This window comes from Labrus mixtus, chromosome 11, assembly GCF_963584025.1.
Source record: "Labrus mixtus chromosome 11, fLabMix1.1, whole genome shotgun sequence".
Classification (NCBI taxonomy): domain Eukaryota; kingdom Metazoa; phylum Chordata; class Actinopteri; order Labriformes; family Labridae; genus Labrus; species Labrus mixtus.
The window spans coordinates 12,975,955-12,996,243 of NC_083622.1; the positions used below are offsets into that span (position 1 = coordinate 12,975,955).

General features: G+C 40.4%; 1 protein-coding gene across 3 annotated transcripts in view; it reads left to right on the forward strand.

Moving 5' to 3' along the window:
- myom3 (myomesin 3) overlaps positions 1–18,709 on the forward strand; it is a 53,523-nt gene extending 34,814 nt beyond the window's left edge. For 2 of the 3 annotated variants that reach the window (XM_061050120.1, XM_061050119.1), the window contains exons 16-37: positions 726–900; positions 1,069–1,190; positions 2,356–2,543; positions 5,463–5,589; positions 7,344–7,525; positions 7,848–7,962; positions 8,576–8,732; positions 9,093–9,199; positions 9,496–9,540; positions 9,637–9,773; positions 11,415–11,559; positions 12,457–12,516; positions 13,665–13,732; positions 13,990–14,100; positions 14,240–14,327; positions 14,542–14,580; positions 14,912–15,017; positions 17,050–17,213; positions 17,305–17,341; positions 17,522–17,544; positions 17,644–17,699; positions 17,817–18,709. In XM_061050120.1, coding sequence (XP_060906103.1) covers positions 726–900; positions 1,069–1,190; positions 2,356–2,543; positions 5,463–5,589; positions 7,344–7,525; positions 7,848–7,962; positions 8,576–8,732; positions 9,093–9,199; positions 9,496–9,540; positions 9,637–9,773; positions 11,415–11,559; positions 12,457–12,516; positions 13,665–13,732; positions 13,990–14,100; positions 14,240–14,327; positions 14,542–14,580; positions 14,912–15,017; positions 17,050–17,213; positions 17,305–17,341; positions 17,522–17,544; positions 17,644–17,699; positions 17,817–18,092 — 2,528 coding nt within the window. In that variant the 3' untranslated portion in view covers positions 18,093–18,709. Of the gene's footprint in view, positions 1–725; positions 901–1,068; positions 1,191–2,355; positions 2,544–5,462; positions 5,590–7,343; positions 7,526–7,847; positions 7,963–8,575; positions 8,733–9,092; positions 9,200–9,495; positions 9,541–9,636; positions 9,774–11,414; positions 11,560–12,456; positions 12,517–13,664; positions 13,733–13,989; positions 14,101–14,239; positions 14,328–14,541; positions 14,581–14,911; positions 15,018–17,049; positions 17,214–17,304; positions 17,420–17,521; positions 17,545–17,643; positions 17,700–17,816 lie in introns of all 3 variants that reach the window. The other variant, XR_009674869.1, reaches the window with a different exon arrangement.
- The last annotated feature ends 1,580 nt before the right edge of the window (positions 18,710–20,289 follow it).

Here is a 20,289-nt window from a genome sequence, read left to right on the forward strand (position 1 = left end):
TAGCCAGACTCTGCGTATCCGTTAACTGCTTGTACCTACAGTGCAAGCTACCTGATAATATTAAATTTGTTGTGATGGAAGAGACGATGATTTAGTAAGATAGCACAAGCTGACAGCTGGTGTTTGGCATCTGCCTGTCCAACAGAAAGGAGGCCATCTCGGGGGGGGGGGGGGGGGGGGGGGGGGATACTGTACACCCACTCCCCACCCAGAAATGTCCAGAGTCAACCAAAACATCAAAATACAAGCAGAGGACAGGGACACAGCCACCACCACACATGTATGGAGGACCACAAGTGACGATTGAACAGAATGACTTTTGTATATATTCAATATTATATTCTGCTAGGAAAAAGATGCTGAATCTATCTTTAAATACAAACTAAATAAAAGTTAAAAAAAACTGATTTATCTGTCAAACTCTGTCACTCAATTGAGCTGTATATGCACTAAAACGTTTAATATTGTAAACATCTACTATATGAAAAGGGGACTTCTGTTGAGCAAGAAGTTGTCAGATCATGTTCTTGAGAGAAAGAAAACCAAAAAAAAGTAATTTGAAGTTAAAATGCATCACTGGATAAAACTTGTTGTTTCTAAAAGCCCTCTGTACATTTTGAAACATCTAAGTATTTATGGATTGGTTTATGTCTTTTAGTTTATTTCCATCCTGTAATTATTTCAGTAAAGGTTAACTTGATGACTTTTCATCCTGTCCCCGTCAGCTGTGCCAGCTCCGCCTCACTCTGTCCTGGCCTTCAGAGACACAGACACCTCAGTGCTGCTCCAGTGGCAGGAACCAAACGTTAAAGACGACATCCTGGGCTACTACCTGTACTACAGTGAAACTGGCAAAAAAGACTGGCAGACTGTCAACAACAAGCCTATTAGCCAAAACAGGTAACTGGGAAAGAAGATGTTCTCTTGTCATGTTTCTGATTAATGGTTGCAGGTTCAAGAGCTGGGGCCTTGATATGTACATTTCATTTGAAATCCAATAAAAAGTCACAGCTTTAAAACATTTCCAAATCTACTTGAAGCTAAAGATGCTCACTCTCTCCTCCTCAGATTTACCGTCCATGGCCTCAAAACCAGAAGGGAGTACGTGTTCATGGTGAAGGCTGTGAGCCGAGCAGGAAACAGCAACTATTCAGACGAGTCTCAACCCATCCTCGTCAAATCAGCCATTCGTAAGTACCTGTCAGCTAGGTCCGAGACCAGTGGATGAAACATTTCTTTAAGGAAATAAAATAAACACAAAAAATGCCGGATGTTTTTTATAAACTGAGTACATCTTGGTTCTAGAAGTGAACTTTCTACTAACGTAATTCGCATGGTGACAAAGCTCACCACTGTTTGTTGTTCTATGGATGGACCTTTGCTTGGTGCCCCACTCTCAAAGTCTGCCTATTAGTTAGTGACTGCTATGCTAGTCTTTACCTGGAAAAGTTTACATTTGACCTCAGTTACAACGTTTTTGAAGGAGTTCCACACAGAACACATTGCCGGCTGCAGAAGTCTGAATTATTCTCCTGTTCTGAAACTCAGCACCACACTCATTTTACCAGCATCTTGCACTAATGCTTTCTTTGTCTTTTGGTATATTGAGTGACTGATAGCAGGCCGCTTTAAGATGTGCTACAGCCATTGTCTGGCAGACGGAGTATTATATCATAACCAGGCGCTGGTGAAAACCATCGGGGAAAATATATTTATAGGTTGAGGTTATCGTCACATAAACTCACATAAACTCAAATTTAAAATCCCTTTATCCCTTTATTACAGCTTTTCAAGTAATGCTAGCGAGGACATATTCCACAGAGTTTCCACATGTCAACATCCATATGTTTAGTCATTTAGCCTTCCCCAGATGACGATCAGGCAGTGAAAAATGAAAGTTTTCTGTTATTATTGGTTCAGAGCAGTGCAGAGATGTGTCTGTGGAAGAGCTGCTGACCCTCTTTGCTCCCTCCGTTGCATTCTCAGATAATGTGCTCTCAGCAGCACGCAATACAGTGCAACGATGACTCAGTTCTGCGTGCTATTCACTGCCGGGATACTCTCACATCTCTACTCCACCACTGAGCCATTACCTGAGGAAAGATGGCTGGAGTCCAGCTCTTAGCAGGGAATACATCTTTATAAAATAGAATCATGAGCTGAATATTTCCTCAGTCTCATTTAGAATTGCTTAATATTGGCCCACAGTTAGGAATTTGCTACTCCAGAGGGAAGTGTTAGAGGGCTGAGGAGTTTTCGTTCAGTCATTTCTCGGTCTATTTAGCAAGAATGTGTTGCCTGCTGAGATTCTCTCCTCTGTCACCTCTCTTCTGTCACTTACACCGCCTGTTCCAGATGTTCCCTCTGCTCCCTCTGCCATCACCCTGCTGCTGTGCTCTGGCTCAGAGATGGTGCTGGGCTGGAGGGCCCCTGCATCTAACGGGGGAGACCCTGTACGTGGATACTACCTGGACCAGAGAGATAAGGGCATGAAAACATGGAGAGAGGTCAACGTTAAGCCGGCCAAAGAGAGGCAGTATAAGGTCAGTAATGCTGCAGCGTGATGCAGTTATAGTGTAGTTCTGATCTTCAGCTATAACTCGGACTCAAATAACTCAAACAGTGGTTGGAGAAACAGCCCGGAAATTTCGTACAAATATACATCATCCTCCCCAGAGGATGAATCCTCATGAATTCCACAACCTGTTGACCTGACCTGGAGTAACATTTTCTTTCTATAATTAGTATTTTTTTTTAGGAACAAATTAAAATATATTCCTCAGCTGTACTTTTTATTTTGTTCAGATTAGCATATGTTAGCATGCCAATTTGTTGAACTAACATTGTGAACATAATAAGCTCTGCACATGCTGAATGTTAAGCATTAAGACCTTGTGGCAGCAGACTCGTACTCCTATGTCTAAGTTTAGACTTTTTTTCCTTTCATTTCGTATTGCATTAAGTAATTCAGAAAATGCTTTTATGTAAGGTGTGACTGAACTACAGAGTCTATAATGTATGACAGCGTATCCTAGTCACTGTCACAGTATGAGAGCAAACGGGGAAAAAAAGCACTTCTTTCTTTTCATATATATGTCACAATACAAATTATCTCTCCATTAAGCAGCTGCCTCAAAACTATGGCAATGTTGGCTAAAGCCCCCTCATCCCACAGCGGCTGTGTCACTAGGCAACTAGTAGTGTCCATGGAGACCTGCAGCAGAGTTAAATCTTTAACCTGACTCAGGGAGATTACATGTGGTTCTAATTAGACACTGTTGAAATGTGTTATGTGTGAGTGGTTGTTTTTGGCTCCTGGAAAAACAAGGGCAAAGCTAATTAGAGAAAATATGAATGAGGCCCTGCATACATCATGATTAGCCATAAACATTGAGAAGTAAAGATTGTTGAGGACTGAAGTCCCTCTTTTCGAAGAAGGATGAGAATACGCAGCGCCCCCTTTTGGGGTAAATGAGCAATTTCAGCCATTTCCCATCCTTGCTATACCTCCCTCTTGAGCTGTTATTTTAATCTGCTTGTTGGCTTCTCGGATGCAAATCAGAGTAATGGGAATATTGATTGTGCTGGGATTTTGGGCTAAAGGCTTGTTTTTCCTTTTCCTGGTTGGAGTTGTGCAGGAAAATTTAAATGACACGGGAGCTTCCACAACTTCAGCTTCAAAGCACAGAAACCACAGATGTTGACCTGCTGTGTTTTTGTTTCTTTTGGGATTGAAAATTCAACAGCATATCATTTTGAAATATCCTTTTCTTGAGTACAACACTATAACACATTTTAATCCTTTATTGAAAAGGAAAATAACTTTCTCTTTAAACATTCTTAATGTAGTACATGCATATTGACTTTTACAATGAAATGTCCTTCTATGGTCTAAAACCTTTTTCCCGTCGGGCCACAGATACAGATCTCTCACCTTCAGGACTGAGAGAGCCACGTCAAGCTTTGTGAACGCATCTATCAGGCTCATGAATGGCTGATCTATTTGTTCATTTATTTTTAGCACCACTCCTTTAACCTCTCTTAACAATGAATCGTTTATGACCTATTAATCATGCTTTTAATACATTTCACCAGATAACTAGAATGTTAATTCTTTTTTTAACCCATATTGTAAACACGTTTACATTATAGCATTATTTATTGCTGATCTGGTACGCATCATTTGTCACGGCCAACAAGCTTCACTTACTCAGTGCCCTTTTGATTGCACTTTTGGTGTTGATACGTGTGTGTTTTTGTTTGTTTTTTTGTGCTGAGCTGTGTACGCACTGACGCTCTTTTACATTATTGAAGTTCCGAACGGATAAATAAAGTTTTTCGAAGTTGAAGTCCTCATTATATGTAAACACAAACGAACCTCTGTAGATTTTCAGGCACTGATCTATGACTGGCTTTAAACATGACTGATGATGTTTTTAAATCAACAGGATCTTTATATTTCAACTCGTGACTGAATAAACAGACCATCTGACCCTTGACCCCAAACAGTTTTAGAGCCAACTTTAGGACGTAATTATGATATTAGAGTCAAATGCAGCCTGTTTGCCACCTAGTGGATGAAAGGTGTACTGTCGTTCTCTTATTTTGTCAGACGACTTCTGCATTTCTTGCCTCACACTGTATATTGATCTGATAACAACATTTCCATTCTTTATTAATATGTCTGGAGAAGTATTTAGAGATGATGGAGGAGTCCGTAGGTGGGGGGGAAATTGGCCTTTGGATAGGATATGCTATTACAGTGAAGTAAGCTCCCTCTGGTTGTGTCAATTAGGGAGCCGAGAGCAGCTGCAGAAGTTCACAGCTGTTCACGGAGGCGATAAGAGGCCTCAAACTGTAAGTGGCTGTGAATAGACGGATCAATACACAGATCAATACGCCTGAATCTCCTCTCTTCACGATGCCAAAGCGCCAGGGGGCTCAGCGTCAAAAATGCTTTGGCAGCAGGAACAGCAGCAGCAGCAGCAGCAGAGCTTATACCTTGTAGCTGTGCTGTACGAAGAGGGAACTTCTGTGTGACCTCATCCGTGTCTTTCTTAAAGACGGCCAGAATGCAAGGGTGGACTGATCTATTTAAAATGTGTATGAATGAGTAGAGTTTAAATGTAGCAGTATGGCTACCAAAAGCTCCAAAACAACAGGAAAAAAAAACAATCAAAGTGTTACTTATATGATGTAAAACTTAATGTAATTACATCTCATTTAAAAATAATTGCACTTTAAAAAATATATTGTTAAGAGTTTAAGTAAATTTCCACCCAACGTGTTGTATTCAGCCTCAGATATGAAGATTAAATGTTAATATAGCATTTAACCTCCATCTTTTTTAATTCATTTTCCTCCTTAACGGTAAATTCTGTCGCGCCTGTTTTTTTTTTCTGGTCATCATCATCATTCAGTCGGAGGTAATCTGCTGTTCTGTGTGTGAAACCTTTCCACAGGTTTGCAACCTGACCAGTGGACGCTTCTACCAGTTCCGTGTGTTAGCTGGCAATATGGCCGGCGTCGGGAAGCCCTCTGAGGCCAGTGAGGATTTCCTGTGTGAGAAATGGACGATGCCAGAGCCAGGTGAGGAGAAAATGTCCGTTTGTGTCCAAAGGAAACAATAAACATGCTGTCACACATTCAGGTATCTCTGCACACTTAATGTGTGACGGACGAGAAGGAGAGGGCAGCTTGACTTGAATCAGAGTGTTCTTAAACGCTTTCCATGCGAACACAAAAATCTTTTCCACCATAAACATGATTCTCTATAGCGTCAGACTTTGCACAAACAGATTTAAGTAGAGAAATGGTAAAACAGTGGTCTATTTACTTGAAGTAACTCGCAAATTGTAAGATCTTGAGCCTCTGTCATTACCATTAAGATCTGCAGTTCCTCCTAAAGAAACTTAGTTTACATTACTGAAAGTTTATCGGGAAGTGGTTGGGATACCATCAACAGTAAGAGGCATTCCCATACATTACATTTCTGTTCAAAACAGCTCCATTAAAAGTCCATCTGGCCATCTCAGAACGAAAAAGAGCCAGGTCAATATGAAGTACAAGAATAAAAAACAGGCTATTTGCATATTATGCCATTAAACTGCAAAATGGAGGCAGAGGCCAGCAGTCAAGAGCATAATACAGGAGCTGCTGTAATAGCTTTAGTGATAGCCTAAAGTTAGAGGTAGTTCGTGGAAATCATTATGTGTTGCATTATGTATGATGAGTGTCTGTGCTGCTGAAGTGCCCTTGAGCCCTTAATTTACTAAGTGTAAGTGGCTGTGTTTGAAACTGCTTTAGAAGTTAGAGAGCAGAAACAGATAAAGTCTCTCCGCCTGGGTCATCTTAGGTTTCCCACCGTTGTTGATATTTAAGCAGAACGTACGTGGTAGTTGGTCTTTTTTGACCAAGACAAAGACGTCGACGCCACAGTCGGACTTCGTTGCTACCAGTTCTTTGCCGTCTGCTCGGTGTGTCAGGGCCTTCACGTCTAATCTCAGCCTGTAATCAGCCTGAGAGGCCAAACACAGGCCACACAAGTCTGTAATGCACTGGACGAATCCCCCCCGCTGCTCTTAAAGCTCATTGCATTGAGTGCACGGTAATAACTGCAAATGAAAAAATCAACAACTTTATGTACTTCTCTTTCCTCTCATTTGGACTCTCTAAAAAAGCAATATACAGAGAGGTCTGCGTTACAAAACAACAAAACAAACCTGAAACAATGAAGAATGAGAAGTACCCCCTTCAGATTAATATTAAAAACACACATACTCTCTGTTTGTATAAGCACACACACACACACACACACACACACACACACACACACACACACACACACAGTCATTTCAGTATGTGGCGGCTCAGCCCGACAGTTTTGGCCCCCGCTCATATCAGCTATATGGCATTAATATCGAGGATGGAGAGAGCCTCTCTTACAAATGCCACTTTTAAAGCGCAGCTCATTAATCTTGGAAAATGGGCTTTCCTCCGTGCCTTTAATAATTTAAAAGTGACCGAAAATCATTAAGCAAATGAACTACCACATGGCGGCATGAAGTTTAGAGGGGTAGATTATGGAAAGTCGCTTGTTATTAAGCTTACTTTCTGTTTTGTTTTGGTATTACTTTCCTTTGTGACAAAGAGAATCTGTTTGGTTGCTTTTGATACGGCCACTCAGGGAATATTTACAGGCACATATTAATTATTAATTATGAGCTTTGAACACACGCTGTGTGTTACTCTGCCCTTAAAGCTCCTCTGCACACTAACACTGACTCTGATATTCACCATGTCAATGACCCTCGCTCCTCTCTCTCTCGCTCTCTCTTTCTCAGCGTGTCCATATGACGTAGAGGTCAGGGAGGTGAGAAACGACTCACTCGTGCTGCTGTGGGCGGCTCCGTTGTATGAAGGAAGAAGCCCGGTCACTGGCTATTTGCTGGAAATGAGCCAGGGCGACCAATCAGACGACTGGACTGCTGTAACTGAAAAGCCCGTTTCTGACACACATTACAAGGTGAGCGAAGCTGTAACCGTGTTTACAAGCTCCAGCTCAAGATAACAGACATAGTTGAAGCACAATGAAAGGGCTTGAGTTATAATTTGGGTTTTTCCTTTACCTGATTTAACAGGGCAGACAAGTTCTGTTATAAAAGATGAGAGTTTTTATTAACTGTGAATGCCAGTAAATCATTCTTCTAGTAAATCACATACCAGGAGGAGTTCAGAGTGTCTACAAAGTCGTTCCTTTTGGTTTCTTTGGGCCTGAATGATTGAATAATCATCATGAATTATGGGTCTGATCAGTAAATATTTGATGTGTTTCTTATGACATCCAGGTGTCAGGTCTTCAGGCGGGTCAGACTTACCGCCTGCGTGTGTCAGCTGTCAATGAGGCTGGAGTGAGCTGTGCCTCCCTGCCCACTGAGCCCGTCACAGCTGAAACCAGACCAGGTCAGTTACTGGGGCTCAAGATATACAAATACAGTAATAAAAAAAACTTCTCCAAGGCTTTAGGAGGAGCTGGACTGAACACAGTAGCATACAAAGCAGTGTGGGCCTCTGTTACGAGAATTACACTGATTTGTTTTCTTGCCAAGGTTGCACAAGAAGAAAGATACCGCTGTGGTGTCCAGACATTATATATAGTGGTTGAGCCAGGAAATGGTTAGCTTAGTTGAGCATAAGGCTCAAAGGCCTCTGGCTTTGTATTTAGCAGATAACCATGAAACTGATATGGACGGAATAAGCAATTTTCCCCCAAATCCTGAACTATTTATCTTTAAATGCCCATCCAGACACCAAGAATATGGATTTGATTATTTGCTGATTTGTGAAATACTTTTAGTGTTTTGATTAAAATGGAACCAATGAACTATTGGGACATACTTTAACATATTTCAAAATATATATTTAATAGTAAATGAATTATAAATTAGAATTAGAGCATATAATAAGTATGTTTAATAATTTCCTCACCTTTACTATTCTGTGAACGTCCGTGTCTGTAGCAAATTGCCGACCATACTGAAATTATAATTCATAATAGTCCATAATTCATCCTCAGGCACCAAAAACATTGAGGTTGGAGTGGACGACGATGGTTTCATATTTCTGGGATACGAGGCTGACGAGATGAACGATGAGAGCAAGTTCCTCTGGGGCAAAAATTACACAGAGCCCGTTGACGCTGGAAGAGTTCGGGCAGAAACCAAGAAGAATAGGTGGGGATTCTGACTCTTGTGTCTTTACTGTTTTCGAAATCCAGGAATCTTAGTTTGCACCGACTCTCACCGAGTTTCCACTGAGCGCAGGCTTCTTTTAATTTAATTAGCTTTAGGGAAGCCACATGCCATTTTTCAAAATGTTCCACACTGTTTCAGTCCTGATTGCATGAAAAACAGTCATTTTATTTTAAGTGAAGTTGGCTGAAAGGTATTGGATATCACTTTTGGGATAGAAAAGTACTGTGAATTCTGATGGCTGGCAACATAGAGCAGCAGTCTGTGCTGCGAGCTGGAGGGGTAGTAAAATAGAGTGAAAGATTAGGTCTTGATATTTCTGTTTTTCAATTTGTACATCAGGTCTCTGCTGACCTTCACAGACCCCTCTGAGGAGGATCTGGGTCTCTACACGGTGGAGATGAGCGACAACCCGAACCTGTCGTCCAGCTACGACTTCACTGCTGAAGGTAAACTGAAACACACAGTGGCGCACAATTACAACCCAGCCGTCTGCTGTGTCTCTTAAAAAAAGCTGATGGCAGCAGGAACAGCAGACTTTTAATTTTGAAGGCTTTGCAAGTTTTTCAAATAATCATTTCCCTCAGAACGACTTCCACAAGGTCACACATCCCACTAAGCATTAAACTAAGCATATGATTTCAATCAACTCTCAGTCATGCAAGCCATTGTTCCTCTGTGTTACAAAATGTGACCGCTGATCAAAGTTTAATTAACCTTCCAAAACTCTTTCACTACTTTTCAGACCTTGAAAGACTCAAAGAACTCAGCTGGGAAGTCAGAAACCCATGTATGTACCAAAGACATTGTGCTGTATTATAATCAATCTGCACACACCTGTAGTCAGCATTTCCTAAGGTGCCCTTTGTGTTTTGTTTTTGGGTAGTGATAGCTCTGAAGTCCGGCTGGCAGGTGGAGGTTTCAGAGAAAGGTGACGTACGTCTTTGGCTGCAGACTGAGAGTCTGAGTGACAACGCTGAGCTCCGTCTCATCTTCAATGACCAAGAAATCTCCAGTACCCCGGTGAGAAGCCACTGTGCAGGTCATACTGCCGCACCAATTATATCTTATCAGGGTTAGAGTATTATAATGCCAACAAGTGCTAAAAAAAAAAACCACCTCTCATACACAGGATTTGGAAGAGATTCACCAGACATCTGTTGTGTTTATACATTCTGGAAAAAAACATATTATCAGACAAATCTGGTCATTTTTACTTTACTCAAACTCGTCACCTTCCTGTCTTTCAAGTCGACCACTTTATGGTTCCTAGTTTGAGAATAGATGGACTTGAAGTCAAGACACATGTAGAAAAAATCGATGGGATTCTATATTAAAAGAAGACTCTTCTGTATGTTTTTTGTTTTCCTATATTTAGAAGCTAATTGGAAAAAAAGCTTGGTCCTGAATTTAGTATTTCTCATTTCAAAACAGAAATTTATTGGTAAAGTACATGAATAAAGAGGATATAGTAAGCTGAAGGTGGAGGAGAGGCCAACATCTGGTACAGGTGTTTGATTAGTTTAGATGTCAAAGAAAGGCCAAGGGAAGAAGAGACCATTTGGACGACTTTCCTTCAAGCAAACATTTTTTGGGTTGTAAATCCTGAGTTTGTCATCTCCTAATATTGAGTCTCTAGTGAGTGGAGTAAATGAAGTCATTGTGATGAACATTTCACCACTCTTTTGGCGTATTTCCCGTGTCATATTTTGCACTAGTCAGGCTGAAGTTTGCATGCACTTGATGCTCAAATGCCTCCAAAAACGACCTCCAAATCAGTTACTGTCACGAAACAGCGAGGTGAAAGCCCACCCCATTTGCCAGCAAAACAAAAAGCAAATTTCATAAACACTGTTACCTATCATTGACACAATAATGTTCCTCCGCTGAGAGAAAAGCGACACAGTGATTTCACCTGCCATCATAGAGAGCCAAAACAAAGCAACACTATAATCATCGAGGAGCATAAACTGAATGTGAACAAAACTGCTCAGTGCTGATATGTGTTATGACATCAGGCTAAAAATAATCAGCACCACCGTCAAGGTTTATTGAGCCGTGCTCTGATGTGTCCACAGAGGGAAAAACAAACACGACACAGTGTGTTTGTTGTGGTTTCACAACTCTGTCGGATACACTTTGTGTGTCCGCGCTCGCTCGTGTTGGTGCGAGACGGGGCCCATGCTTTATATTCAGCCGCTTTCATTCATCGCCTGTGTTTTCATTTTCATTTATTCTATTATTTTCCAATATCAGAGTACCATCTGAGCAGTACTGCTTGTACATTCATTCTAAATGATCACAGCTGAGGTTTGTGAATTCAAAAGCCATTTAGCTGATTAGGGCCCTTAAGCTCGCCATACATTACGAATCACATCCAGCACTGCGGCCCATCATCATGCGAGGCACATACTCATCTCGATGAACATAAAAGCCATGACAATGAGCTCAAAGGCTGCGTCCTGTGTGTCCCTGTTTGTTTGTGTGTCAGTGTGCGAACATGTGTGTGAAACATGTTTCTCATTTCAGACACGTTTCATGCACCCGTCACACTTTATTCCCTCTATACGACAAACCCATCTATACAGTACCTATCTGCCATCCGTCTGCTTACGAGCTGGCGTGTGCTGTATGTGTGTTTACTACTTGTTTGCTCCACCGCAGCACCGTAAGATCAACTTCGACAAGGCCAAAGGTCTGGTGGAGATCCTGTTTGATCGGCTCTCTAGGGAGGACCAGGGCTCGTACACGGCTCAGCTGAGGGACGGCCGCGCCAAGAACCAGTTCACTTTGGTCTTTGTGGATCAAAGTAAGCCCTTCACTCAACCATTAAAAGTAATAAAGATAAACAATAGAACCAATGAGGTTTCACAGTGTTAGTGGGACATCACACCAGCTCTGTTTAAAGTATGTTCATCTGTACCTTGATGTGGTGTTTTTTGTTCCTGAAAGAGAGCGTGTTAGGCTGAACTTTGGCCTGTCACTGCGATTCAGGTCATGCAGTCTGTTTCTATCTGCAGATTCTGAACAGTTTTAGCAACGACCCTGAAGTTAAGAACTAACACCGGCATATTGAAGATGTCGTCTATTTATATGTTTGTTTAAGAATCTCCTCATCACATTTGTTCCTGCCGGTGAGAATAAACCTTTGAAAAAGGCAAATAACAGTTTAAGCAGACTCTAAAGTGTCCTCCAAGTTATTCACATGACCCCTGTGTCAATGAAATTCTGGCCAGGACTCTGTCTGGGATATTTATGGGGCTCAGTAAGAAGTTTGTATTCAGGAAGCTGTTTAAAGTCAGTTTATTTTGAGCAATTAATTAATTAATGGAGAACAAAACATCTCCTGGTGAAATTTGTAACTCTGACACCTAGTGTTTAAAATGGGTACTGCAGTCCAAATTCAAAATATTGAAGAGAGCCCATATTTATCTTCTCTTACTTTACTGTGTTAATGCAACATGTGTGGGTTCTCTTGTCATTTGAACTGAGCACAGGTTGCTGATGTTTATTTCAAAGATTATTTTTCTCTCTTTATTTGTGAATAAAGACATGAACGGATTCTGTATTTTATGTTTGTTAACTTTAATTATTCGTGTTTGGCAGAAGTGGCCTCAGGAAATTGGAACAGCGGGGGAAAGTGATTTTCCCCTCTTTGTGATTCTACTGTTGTCCTCTGAGTCTGCTATTTCTGTGTCTCTGTCAGAGTTTCGTCAGACGCTGGCCCTGGCGGATAAAAACAGACGCGACCAACAGAGAAAGTCTGGTGAGCAGTCTTCAAACATCAGTAACACACTTCTACAAAGTAAACGCAATAAGAGTGTTTGCTGCTGGGCCCACAGCGTGACTTGAATCAAACTGTGATTGTCGGAAATATTCAGTGTTTCACCTGCTGCTGAAACAGAACCTGTGTGTTACCAGTGAATAACAAAGTGAGTGAGTAACTTAGAAAGATACAAACATGACTCATTGTCATGTCAATCCAAGGTTATCTATAGGGGTTCCCAAACTTTTCAGCCCGTGACCCCCAAAATAAGGGTTTCAGAGACTGGGGACCACTGTCCCTTGAAGTGGTTAAAGCATTTAACATTGAGCACAGCCACAAGCACTAGTAGGCCTCTCCAAACACTGGCATTAGACCAAAACAAAAGATAACATACTTATTTTATATTTCAGTGTCTCTCTGTGCAATTTTATCTAATTAGAGCAGCAGACAACAAAATTGTTGCAGTCATGTGCAAACTTACATTTAACAGCTTTTTTGTATATCCTTTCAAAATGATGGGTAAAATATGCTATTTTAAAACCATTTTGAATCATTTGCTTCTAAGTTTTTGCAAGGCATCTCACGACCACCCTCACAGTGTCTTGCGGCCCCAACTTTGGGAACCGCTGATCTATTGCATGCAATAGCTGAAATAGCTTTTTCATGATGACGCAGCTTTTTGTCAAACTAAAGAGTGACATAAGGAAAGGAAAGAAGCTCCCTGTGATACTGAACGCCATGTTTTTTTTTTTATCACATGACCTCTCAGACGTGATAAGGAGAAGTTATACATGTCTGAGTGGAATGTCACAGTGTCCTGAAAAAACACTATCTCACCACGTGTCCAATATTCAAAGTCCATGTTACACATATCAACACGTTTGATCTTCTTTATGCACTTAACTACAATTCAAAAGAGATATTAAACCAAGTGGGACAAAGGTTTCCTCCTGTACTGTGAATATTCCCTCTAGGCGTATTTTAGGCAGCTGTCACATGACCATGCTCTGGTTCATCCTGCAGCCATAACTTGCTTTAATTGTCATAAATTGATCAGTTATGAAGAATTAATGTTGCATTGCTTGGTCACATAAATTGATGTGTCAGCGTCAGTACTGATGAGTAATCATGTTTCCTGTTTTTCAAAGGACCTTATTTCGAGGAATTGTTGTCGTGGAGTGTGAACGAGGACTGTGAACTCATTATGAAGTGCAAGGTACGTTTTCATTTAGCAGAATATTTAAGTTAACAGCAACAACAGAACTAAATTAGCACTGGATTAAGCGCCAAGGAATGTCATATCTTTTATCACATTAGAGATTAAATCAACATAAAGCATGTAAATATAGTTAGCTTTTAGGCTCCAATTAGCCTAGTGGTTATGTTGCGCGCCCCATTTATAGAGACAAAACTATTTAAAAAGGAAAGTCGGGGCACTTTTACCTCAGGTGTGTCATTTCTCCTCATACTCAGGTGACAAACACAAACAAGGACACGACTCTGAAGTGGTTTAAAGAAAGTGCGGCGCTGACCCAAGTTGTGTATGACCAACCATCAGGAGTCTGCACACTCAGCGTCCCACAGGTAACCGAAATGTTCCTGCTATGTTTCAGACAACTCGAGGCGTTAGCTTATTCTCCAATTCTCCAGTTGTCAATATTTGATATTTGAGGTTGTTGATGGTTTTATTTGATTTACCAGAGGTGATGTTGTTTTTTTTCAGGTCACAAAGAAAGAGGCAGGTTCTTACAGAGCTGTGGTGTCAGATGGACGAGGAGAGGATGTCAGCACCTTAGAGTTACTCCATGACGGTGAGACATGACCTTCACAACAACTATCACTCCCAATTTGGTTCTGTTTACATTTCAGCTGCCACCTCGTTCCCATTTTTTTTATTTCCCTCTTTTCGCTTATGTGTCCTTAGCATTCAGCCACCCACCATAAATCTTGCATTTAGTATTTGTTGTGTTCCAACGACAACATAAAATGACTCTCTGAACGCTGAACTGTTATTTTCATTTACAGAGTACGACAAGCTCCTGCAGCAGCTGGGTAAACAGTGTGGTGAGTTATTCACACTCCGTCTTTACACAACAATGTTTGTGAAAGGTGTCAATGACTTTTTATGTACACCAGATGTGCTGTGTTGGCCATGTTAATTAATCGTGTGTGTTGTTTCAGAATATTAATGTCAGTTTCGGTTTCCCATATAAGAATAAAGTGTTTTAGAATAGAATAGAAAATACTTTTTCAGTCTACTTTTGCATGCAAAGGCTTTGACTTATGTGTGCACTTGTGTGTCGTACAGAAGGTAATGGGTTACACATGCAGAGGGAAACTGAATCGTTTGAAAATAATCAGAGGCTGTACCTTCCCTCTCTCTTGGTTTCTGCAGCATTGTCGGCCAGCCCGCTCAGGATTCAGAGCACCTCTGAAGGAGTTATGATCTACTGCTCACTCAAATACTATATAAGCTACCTGAAGAACAGCTGGTACTACGGGTGAGTCCACCTGCAGAGAAACTCTGGGCCTCACAGCGTCTTTTTGTTTCTCTATTTTGTTCCTCCTGGTCTTCTCTATCCTCAAACATCCTACTACCATGATATCAATCTCAGAGCAAACAGAAAGTAAGTTTCAATTCCTTAAAGGCGTCTTGACGAGCAGAGGAGCTTCGGGGAGGAGCCATGAGTGAGGCGTATCCTTTATAGCCGTTTTTTTTGCATCTGTGGCGTGTAAAAGAGACGGGACACACGACAGGTATTAAGAAATACATGTGTACCAAAATCTACTTTTATGAACAGTATTATGCTCATCAGGTTATTTATTATAGCAGTGAGCTAAATAATTGACGTTAAAAGCCTGTTACCTCAACTCCACCCTCCTTGTGTTTGTTCCTTGTGTCTCCTCCGCTTGCATCTCAGATGGGAGGGACTAAGATGTGAGGAGAGGAGAGGGGAGGAAGTAAGGAAAGGAATTGAGGATGTATAATGTGAAAAAGAAATGAGACTAAAGGTCAGGAAGGATGAGGAAGTATTCCAAATAAACTTTTAAGTGTGTAAGAGACAAAATCTAGAAAAGTCCTTATTAAAAATGCTGCATAAGAAAGAAACTGGTACATATAATACATCAAAACAACCTTAAGTTAATTTTTTAACGTCAGCAGTGTCGTCTCATTTCCTACTGCAAGCCACAGAGGTACAACGCTGTAATGCAAAGCTACAAACATGAGGATGGGCACACATTACGATAGAGCTGTATGACTTCCTCCACCAGTGCAGGAGTCCGTGGTAAGGTAGCGTAGGTTCAGATGCAGCTCACGTGTTGTGTGTTCATGTACACATAAGAGACCACAAAGAGAAACCTCACATACCGCTTTAACATGCTGACAATACACACATAAAACCCCATGCAGCTAGGACTGTGACATTTCTATTTATGATGGCAAACTCTTCAGTTCAGCTTCTAAATCGTTGATGAGTTTGACTGCTTTAATGAGTTCAGCGTGTAAATGTGACAGTGGAGCTGAATCTTAATGTCTGCATGCAAATATTCTGCTGTGGCAGCTGGGGCACATCTGGCCACCTGGATCATCCTCCTTATTTATAACCAAATACTACACAGCGGAGGCCTTCACAGGTTTTCAGAGGTACACATTATATCAGTCTGAGTATTTGATAAATGTGTATGAATGTGACACATAACACACATAGAAATCATATCTCATGTTTGAACATTTCTGTCAGTTTTAACTAAAGTGTGGCCTCAACAAAGATGCTGATGCATCATTTATTTTCAGACAGTATTAAGATTTAAGCTGGTTAAAAAGGGTAATGGTAAAAAAAATCTGTACGTAAGTGTGAACCAACGAGATGTAGATTTTAATTCTGCAGCACCAAAACGGGATAACAGAGAAAGACAGGGGGAAAGTGAGAGCTGTTGCACTCGACTTGTTTTTAAAAGCACATTAGTGTTTCTAAGCTGGTTTGCCTCTTATAACGTTCAAACGTGCATGTGGGAATTGTTGTATATACAAATGTTAAGTATGACATGGTTATTGGTAGAGCTGGTTTCTAAAGAAAGGTTGCTAGCACCATCTGGTGGTCGATGAAAGAACAGCCTTAAAAAAGAGTGAACAAATACCTGACCTTCTGTCAAACTCCTGCATAAAATGATCTTTGTAGGTTTCCAGTCAAAGCTGCAATTTTCAGTCTTATTTTCCACCTGAGTATAAAAAAAACTTCAACCTTGATTATTCCTGCCTGGCTCTAAAAGACGAAGTCGCACTAATATAAAAATGGAAAGTAACATATTATCAATGATTTTATGCATTCAATCAATCAGACGTGCTATAACAAATTGCCAACCTAACACTGGCAGCATAAAGACCAGCTCTAAAACTGAAACCAGATATTTTGTCTATAGAGCAAAATCACAACTTGCATGTTTTTGGTAGAGATGTTATCACTGTTACCCTCTTTATGAAGCACACATGCAGCAGAGGCAAGTATGAATCTATCCTTTCGTTTTGTGTAGGGAGAGGAGGATCGACCAGGAAGCCAGGATGAAGACTGGAAGCAGTATGGATAAAGTCTGGATTGAAATCTGTAACCCAACTGAGAACGATAAAGGCAAATACACCCTGGAGATGTTTGATGGCGAACAGACACACAAACGATGCCTTGACCTCTCTGCACGAGGTGGGATTGATTTAAAGAATCTAAAATGTCAGATTAAAGACGATTTTAAGAGCAGAGTTGTTGGTCTAACTCTTGGTTGTTATATCTACAGCCCTTGCTGATGCCTTGCTGGAGTACCAGAGGTTGAAGTAAGTGCTGCATTAGACGCAGTATTTGATGCATGGCTTGCTGTGACACTAACAGAAACACCTAGAAGTCAGAGGCAAGTGGTAACAGCCCATTGGTAGAAAACGATTCATTAAAAACATCTTGGCGCAGCTGTGTCCTGACCTGTCACATCGATTTGACCCTTTGTTTTCCTCCCTCAGGCAGGAGGCCATTGCTGAGAAAAGTGAGTCACAGGTTTTGTGTTGTTTATGTCCACAACAAGGATTAAAGGATTCTTAGTGAGGGTGTCAGAAGGGAGTTATGTCGTGTGTTTTGTTTTCAGATCGGGCCAAGGTGACAAAAGGTCTTCCTGATGTAGTAGCCATCATGGAGGGAAAGGTATTACATCACCTATTAGTCTCATATTGCATCATAATTACTCTATGTAGTGATGTAACCGTCTTTTCTCAGCTCTGTCCTCACTTATCTTTCGAGTCCTTCTCTTCCTCTCCTCAGTCTCTGTGTCTGACCTGCTTCATCGACGGTGCACCTTCTCCAGAGATCTCCTGGCTAAGAAACGACAAAGAGATTGTTGATGGGACCCAGTTTACCATCACCAAGGAGCCAAAATGCAGCACCATCACTATCCACAACGTCAACATGGCCGATTCTGGAAAATACAGCATCTTTGTGCGCAACAAGTGTGGATCTGAAACTGTTGATGTGACAGTGAGTGTTTACAAGCTCGGGGATAAGCCTCCAGCAAACGCTGTGGACATGGGTTACAACTGAACAAGAAGTTAGAAAGACATGTAATGCACGGTTTGATGGTTTTACTGTAAACCTGCACAGATAGATAGAAGTGAAGATGGTTTGATGGTAGATAGTGCTTCTTCCTTTAGTAGTTATAACAGTTGTTTTTTTTGGATTTGCAAAGGTAAATGGCGCCCTCTTTTGGTATAAAATGGTATTACATGTGACCGCTGGTAAAAGTGTAAACAAAACAGATTGTTAGTTCATACATTTCTAATCGGTTTAATACTGAACAATGATTACTTGATTCATGATTAATCATTAACATCCCTATATGTTACAATACACTAAATTTTCCCCTTGGGACTCAAAGTGCTGCCAAACATTCAACTGATTCCACTCAAATCAATAAATAAAAACAATAGAAAAACGCATCCATGTGTAAACAGAAAGGTACATACCAATGCAAAACAACACAACATATATTACACATTATCCATATTGTACAAGAGCTATAAAAACAGCATGAGAGATAAGATAAGAAAGGTAAGAGAATATCAAAACATATAGGAACACCATGACGCTATATAGGCATAAATGTACAGTAAAGTGTGGAAAATGCTGTAAAATTAAAAAACAGTCATGTCAAAAACCAAGTTCCTCTCTTTTTTCTTTTTTTGTAAACCAGACAACACACAGGCAGTTTGCTGACTTTGATTTTTCTCTTCTTGTGCTTTTACGTTTCATATGATTGTTTTTTTTGTTTTTTGTTAAATGTTGCTTGTCGCCTTGGGGCCGTTGTCAAACAAAAGTTACATTGTGTGAGCATGCACTAAGGTCTGTCAGGTCTGAAACTGTAAACACTAAAGATACGGGACTGAAGAGGTTTAGGTGAAAATGTGTCGTTTGAGTTTGAATTTAATAAAGGAATTTCAAATGACTTCCCTTTTTTAAGCACTTACAAAAAAACTTTTTTTTTTTTCATCTTATGCAGCAAAAAAAAATCCCAGATTGTGTCTTTCAGTGCTAAACAAACAGTCCGTAGTGTCATTAACCCTACTCCCGGCTCCCGCTCAGTCAAGTGGATTCACCAGGTTCAACGGCACACAGCAGACGTGTGTGAAGTTCACTTTCAAATTAATGTTCAACTTATTCAGCTTCTTTTTTTTTACAGATACTCACATCATTCCGTCCTGTCACCAGACACAATTTAAAAAGAATTGACACATTTAGTATCCAGGCAAACTTCACCATCGCCCTTTTCAAAGACAGACCTTCCAAGGTCGAACTATGTTAAACATAGAAATTAATTAAAAAAAAGAGCAAATACTCTATGATAAAAGCAACATGAAAAAGGAAAAAATCCTAAGAGCAGCAAAGAGTTAAAACAATATAACTGAACAATATCAATCTTTATTTGTATAGCGCCAATTCATAACTTTGTTTTCTCAAGAGAGAGAGTCATTCATGGTTCAACTGAAAGCTCCTGCAGCCACATGTCCGATGTGTCCATGGCCAAGACACTTAACCCCAAGATGCTCCCACTGCTTCGTTAGCAGCGTATAAATGTGTATGAATGGGATTAGTTCCTTCTGATGGACACTTTACATAGCAGCCTCTGCCATCAGTGTGTGAATGTGAAGGTGTAAAAGAGCTATGAGTAGTCAGAAGACAAAAAAAGTGCTATACAAGCTCAAGTCCATTTAACATTTGCACATTAAGTTAGTGTGTTACAGATAAAAGTTAAGATAGAACAGCAGTGACGTTTTTTCTGACATTCATGTGTTAGTATTGTAAATGTTTTACTACGCTTCACTAAAAAGTTGGTTTTCCTCGTTTAAGAACTGTTGAATCCATCCAACCATTGTAACATCTACATACCATATTAGAGGAACTGCATTTTTATTTATACTCTCTATACTGCTTTCTTAAACATTCAATAGCTGACAATGTTGCCTTATAAAAAAAGACTATAAAAATATGATGAGGGATTATCTGAGCAGTGAATGCACATTGCAAGGGGGTGATCGATGCTGCTTTATTGGTGAATGTCATTTGCATTACATTTTTTATTCTCTCTCATCGTTTTTGTGCTAGTAATCGGCGAGGACACCTTGATAAAGTTTTTTTTTATCTCTTTGGGAAAATTCCAGATAAATTAAAGGTTAAATAAATAAAGAGAAAAAAAAGTCTGAATCTAATAAATGACAGATTTTAGTCCTGAAGGTTGCAATCT